At 43.8% G+C, this 6368-nt stretch overlaps 1 protein-coding gene across 1 annotated transcript; it reads left to right on the top strand.

The window, feature by feature from the left end:
- Positions 1–236: 236 nt before the first annotated feature.
- Positions 237–2689, top strand: LOC111964098 (14-3-3 protein eta). The gene is made up of 2 exons (XM_023987818.2): positions 237–652; positions 1980–2689. The coding sequence occupies exons 1-2, from the start codon at positions 566–568 to the stop codon at positions 2631–2633; spliced, it is 741 nt and encodes a 246-aa protein (XP_023843586.1). The 5' UTR covers positions 237–565; the 3' UTR covers positions 2634–2689.
- Positions 2690–6368: the final 3679 nt, after the last annotated feature.

The raw sequence follows: 6368 nt of genomic DNA, 5'->3' as shown, positions 1-6368 counted from the left end.
CTTTCCTTCCATGTCCATACTATATGTAAGAACTGGAGAGGTAACTCTACCTAGCACCACCAATGATATACAGTATACACATCATTGGCGCCAACCCTACACGCACGCGCCCTCAGTTGCTGCAACAGCTCGAGGATGCAGTACGTCGCACTGCGCATGCACGCTTGGAACGTACGTTTCTATTTTTAGAAAGTGACGTCATCATGAAATATCAGCGGCAGCCTTCGGCCCCCACACCGGATAGACTGGATTGACTGGACGCTTGCAGTAGCACCACAGGCCGCAGTAGCCATCAGTTAGAGATAGAGAGGKTTTCGAGCTGTCACTGATTGTCTCCCTTCTAATTTGCGCCTCAGACATTAACAGAATTGCTTCACCATTGTTTTAGCTAGGTCTTATGTAAACGGGTATTTCAGAGAAAATCCGCAGTTACGTTTGATGTGCTGTTTATAGCGGTGGACATCAGCAGGAAAATACACATCCGTGTATTCGAAAGCAATTGTCGATAGCCTGCTTCCTGTATCGTGGAACTGACTGCCCGACCTTCGGCACATCAACAGCGACGATGGCAGATAGAGAGCAACTGATCCAGCGAGCCCGTATGGCTGAGCAGGCGGAACGGTACGATGACATGGCCTCGGCGATGAAACAGGTACTAGAGACGTCATCGTTCTGCACAATGCATCTCACATGAAATAATTACATAATGTGATAATCATTGATATCAGTTTGTAACAAAGGTCATCAGATGACATCATTCAATGGTCATACCATGTAGTATCTTGCTAACTACGGTAGCTAGTTAGCTGGGTTTGTCGTCTTTACTTTATAAATAATTTCCAAAATTATCTGCATAATCAAATCAATGTGAAACCTGGTGCACACAACATCAAGGTTATTTTGCTTCTGTTACTGTTATTTTGTCATATCGTTTTGAGAAGTGAATGTAGTAACTAACGACCTAGTTATCTATATCTAGTTAAGAATGAAACTGGTGGTGGTCTGGCTTCGTGGCTAGCAACGGCTGGTCGATGCAGTAGCACCAGCCAAAATGAACATAGGCACACATTGGGTGCGTTCGTTCACTAGTTACAGCACTTTGGGCTAGTGAATAAAACTAGCTAGCTAGTCCAAGCTTGAAAGCTGGTTTTACATGACCTATAATAGCTTAACTAAGATAGTAATGGTCAACTTTATGCCAGACAGAGAAAAATGTTCTTAAATAACTAGCAAATATGATGGTGGAAATGTATGAAGGACCAGATTTTGCGCCTTTGCGAATGCACCCACACATATCCTGTCTGCAAGAGGGTCRTCACTTGTTACCACAGCCACAAATGGCTAAACCCTGTCTAGTTCTACAATTGATCTTCTTAAAATCTGATTTTAAACCTTAAGTACACTACTAACCTTATGCCTAATCCTAACCTTAAATTAAGACCAAAAAGCACATTTTTGTTTTCATCAATGTATGATATAGCCCATTTTGACTGTGGTAACTAGTGACAACCCTGCAAGGTCAGCTGTATTGATGCTGATGGGTACATTTTCAGCGATTGATTTAAATGCATCCGGTTGCTCAAAAGGCATAGAAGTATCTTTATATAATAAAACAAAAAGTCTGGTTCAATCAAGCACAGCTTCATTCCCAAACACAGCATACTGTACATCTCCACCTAGACATGCATGCACCCTGCAACTTCACACCTTTGTCATGGTGAATGTGTAGGTCCTCCCAATGTTAGGCCAATTTCTTAGATTTATAAAAAGTATATGATATGGTAGCGTTTTCACATCCTGTCAATGTTAATAATATTTAAAAAATGCCATTTAGCAAACACTTTTATCCAAAGTGACTTCCATTCATGCGTGGATACATTTTAAGTATGGGTGGTCCCTGGAATTGAACCCATTATCCTGGTGTTGCAAGAGCCATGCTCTACCAGCTGAGCTATTTAACACTTCTATGTCCTCACCAGGTGACTGAGCTGAGCGAACCTCTGAGTAACGATGACCGCAACCTGCTCTCTGTGGCCTACAAGAACGTGGTGGGGGCCCGGCGGTCCTCCTGGCGCGTCACCTCCAGCATTGAGCAGAGGGCCATGGCCGACGGCAACGACAAGAAGCTGGAGCTGGTGAAGGCCTACCGGGAGACCATCGAGAAGGAGCTGGAGACGGTCTGCCAGGACGTGCTCAACCTGCTCGACCAGTTCCTCATCAAGAGCTGCGGAGAAGACCAGCTGGAGAGCAAGGTGTTCTACCTGAAGATGAAGGGCGACTACTACCGCTATTTGGCCGAGGTGGCTACAGCCGAGAAGAAGACCTCCGCCGTGGAGTCCTCCGAGGGAGCCTACAAGGARGCCTACGAGATCAGCAAGAGCATGGCGGCCACCCACCCCATCCGSCTAGGYCTGGCCCTCAACTTCTCTGTGTTCTACTACGAGATCCARAAYGCYCCCGAGGAGGCCTGCARGCTGGCCAAGGAGGCCTTTGAYGAGGCCATYGGACACCTGGACAATCTGAACGAGGACTCCTATAAGGACTCCACCCTCATCATGCAGCTGCTGCGGGACAACCTGACCCTGTGGACCAGTGACCAGCAGGACAGCGAGGGGGGAGAGGCCCAACCCTGAGACCTCCTCCTACCCCCAGATAGTCTTTAGCTAGAGTTAGACACTCCCCTTCCCCCTATTCTCTACTCTTTTCTGACCTTTTCTTCTCTATTCCCTCAATTTTTTTCTCTTCCTAATCGCTCACCTCTTTTTCTCTTTGTGCCATTATAATGCTCAATTAAGGCCTCATCAGGAATAATCTGTTCTCTAGTGGCCTGTTGTTTTTGTCCTACATTCTCACCTCTTCCCTTGCTGCATTCACCCTCTCATACTGTCCTCCAACTCTCTCCCTCTTTTCTGTCCTCCAAGCCTTTCTGTCCCTGGCCCACTTCCTGTGCGCTAGGTGGTATTTTTTCTGCTTCGATCCATTCCATCCCCTCCCTTCCATAGTTGCTGATAATTAACTGACTAGTTGGTATTCAAGTGACATTTCCACAGGATGTTCTCGTGAGGACAATCTAGTATCTATCATCATGATGGATGTCTGTAATGCTAATTAGGGAAAATGTTTCATTATTTTGCACAGCATAGTGCAAATGTCACTATTTACCAGAATGTTGTTGTGCTCTCCTCCTTGACTTGTACTGTTTCTATGCCCCCTGTCACTGTAAGATGTCTGTCTGTTGTTCCTCTCTATTTCCTGCCTCTTGCCCTTTCCACTTTGCCCTCTGACCTCTGTGTGCACTGTTAGCCCCTGTGAACGTATTCCAGCCATCCGTCTTGAAATGTCCGTCTATGAATGTTGATGGGACAGTGTCTGGAGTTTTCAGTTGTGCAAGTACATTTGTTTATTATTATGAATCATGCGTGGTCATTAAAGAATGCCATTAAAACATTACCTATCATGGGAACTTGTGTGGGTTTATGCCCTGTGCTTCGGAGTAATTTATAATTGCAACAAATGGCCTTGATTTCTGTCTTCGGTGTGCTGTTTTATAGTGTGTTTGTGTGGGCATGTGTACATGCTTTGTGTGCAGACATGCGTGTGTAGCCTATTCTGTGGGAATTCTTGGATGAACAGCATGATTGTGCGCATCAGTTGCTGTGAGTGAATCTGGCCCTGCAGTCATGAGCAATTTGGTCATGATGTGTGTTTYTTTTCTCATTCAGGTATTACACACACACACTGATTTTGTTCACTGTGTGTTTTTGGTGAGGATGTTGCTCTCATGGTATCCCCCCCCCCCCGATGGACAAAGTCAGAATGGGTATCTTGGTGCAGTATACATTTCCAATTAATTATCGACACACCTTTTATATTTAACTAACTTAACCATTTGGTTTAAAGAAAAAAAAAAGGCTAGTAATAAGTCTAATACTACCCATTTTTGTTTTCTGTTGCAAATGTTTTGCTTTCATGTGCCCAACTGAACAGAACCCTGGCTGGTTTCACCACCCTTTTTTGAGCCTTGAAGGCTCTTTTTTTTGTCCTCTGCATTTAACCATCTTCAGCTCAACTCAATAGTAACACCTAGTGATGGTTTTTGGTACTTTTACTCTCCTAACTACAGGGTTTATAGTATAACAGCTCTAGTAAAGTAATATACACTACCGTTCAAACGTTTGGGGTCACTTAGAAATGTCCTTGTTTTTGAAAGAAAAGCTTTTTTTTGTCCATAAAAATAATATCAAATTGATCAGAAATACAGTGTAGACATGTTAATGTTGTAAATGACTATTGTAGCTGGAAACGGCAGATTTTTAATGGAATATCTACATAGGTGTATAGAGGCCCATTGTCAGCAACCATCACTCCTGTGTTCCAATGGCACGTTGTGTTAGCTAATCCAAGTTGATCATTAGAAAACCCTTTTGCAATTATGTTAGCACAGCTGAAAACTGTTGTCCTGATTAAAGAAGCCGTAAAACTGKCCTTCTTTACACTAGTTGAGTATCTGGAGCACCAGCATTTGTGGGTTCGATTACAGGCTCAAAATGGCCAGAAACAATTAACTTTCTTCTGAAACTCGTCAGTCTATTCTTGTTCTGAGAAATTAATGCAATTCCATGCAAGAAATTGCCAAGAAACTGAAGATCTCGTACAACGCTGTGTACTACTCCCTTCACAGAACAGCGCAAACTGGCTCTAAACAGAATAGAAAGAGAAGTGGGAGGCCCCGGTGCACAACTGAGCAAGAGGACAAGTACATTAGTGTCTAGTTTGAGAAACAGACGCCTCACAAGTTCTCAACTGGCAGCTTCATTAAATAGTACCCGCAAAACACCAGTCTCCAAGTCAACAGTGAAGAGGCGACTCCGGGAAGCTGGCCTTCTAGGAGATAGTTCATGCTTTGAAATAGCTGAGATAAAAGCACAGGATTGAAGCATCAGGCGATACCAAGATAGGAGCAATACAAGGGTATTGTAAGATCATACTGTGATATTGCAAATGTTATATACTTGTAGACACTGATGCAACTTTATGTGAACAAGATTGTTTGTAGCTGTGATTGAGATGTGACAGATAATTGTTCATGAAAGAGAAATACATATTTTATGGATAACTGCACCTCACACACACTCAAGTCTTCACCAGCAACCTGACGAGGAATGACGGAAATAGATATAATTCTATGGAAAGCAGCACCTCATCACACACAGTCAAGGAGGAATGACGGAAGGACAGAGTAATAATTAACCCACTATCTGTGTGTGTGTTTACTCTGTGGGTGAGGTAGCGTTGTGGAGAAAGTACCTTTTTGGTTGACTGACCTTAGAATTAGTTAACTTGTTGAAATAAACCATCATATTGACAGAGGTCATGGACTAGGCTTGCAGTCAACATACTATACTATAGCAATGTCCATTAACATACTTCTAATGCTATTATTATTATACTGAACAAAAATATAAACGAAACATGCAACAATTTCAAAGATTTTACTGAGTTACAATTCATAAACTCTGCAAAAAAAGAAACGTCCTCTCACTGTCAACTGCGTTTATTTTCAGCAAACTTAACKTGTAAATATTTGTATAAACATAAGATTCAACAACCGAGACATAAACTGAGCAAGTTCCACAGACATGTGACTAACAGAAATAGAATAATGTGTCCCTGAACAAAGGGGGGGTCAAAATCAAAAGTAAGTCAGTATCTGGTGTGGCCACCAGCTGCGTTAAGTACTGCAGTGCATCTCCCCCTCATGGACTGCACCAGATTAGCCAGTTCTTGCTGTGAGATGTTACCCCACTCTTCCACCAAGGCACCTGCAAGTTCCCGGACATTTCTGGGGGGAATGGCCCTAGCCCTCACCCTCCAATCCAACAGGTCCCAGACATGCTCAATGGGATTGAGATCCGGGCTCTTCGCTGGCCATGGCAGAACACTGACATTCCTGTYTTGCAGGAAATCACGCACAGAATGAGCAGTATGGCTGGTGGCATTGTCATGCTGGAGGGTCATGTCAGGATGAGCCTACAGGAAGGGTAGCACATGAGAACATACACAAGGCTGCGTGGCCAGACGGATTACCAGGACGTGTGCTCCGGGCATGTGTTGACCAACTGGCAGGTGTCTTCACTGACATTTTCAACATGTCCCTGATTGAGTCTGTAATACCAACATGTTTTAAGCAGACCACCATAATCCCTATGCCCAAGAACACAAAGGCAACCTGCCTAAGTGACTACAGACCCGTAGCACTCACATCCGTAGCCATGAAGTGCTTTGAAAGGTTGGCAATGGCTCACATTATCCCATTATACCATTATCCCAGAAACCCTGGACCCACTCCAATTTGCATACCGCCCAAA

The sequence above is a fragment of the Salvelinus sp. IW2-2015 genome, linkage group LG5, assembly GCF_002910315.2.
Source record: "Salvelinus sp. IW2-2015 linkage group LG5, ASM291031v2, whole genome shotgun sequence".
NCBI classification, from domain to species: domain Eukaryota; kingdom Metazoa; phylum Chordata; class Actinopteri; order Salmoniformes; family Salmonidae; genus Salvelinus; species Salvelinus sp. IW2-2015.
Note: the sequence above shows the minus strand (reverse complement) of the source record. Positions and strands in the feature narration are given on the sequence as shown.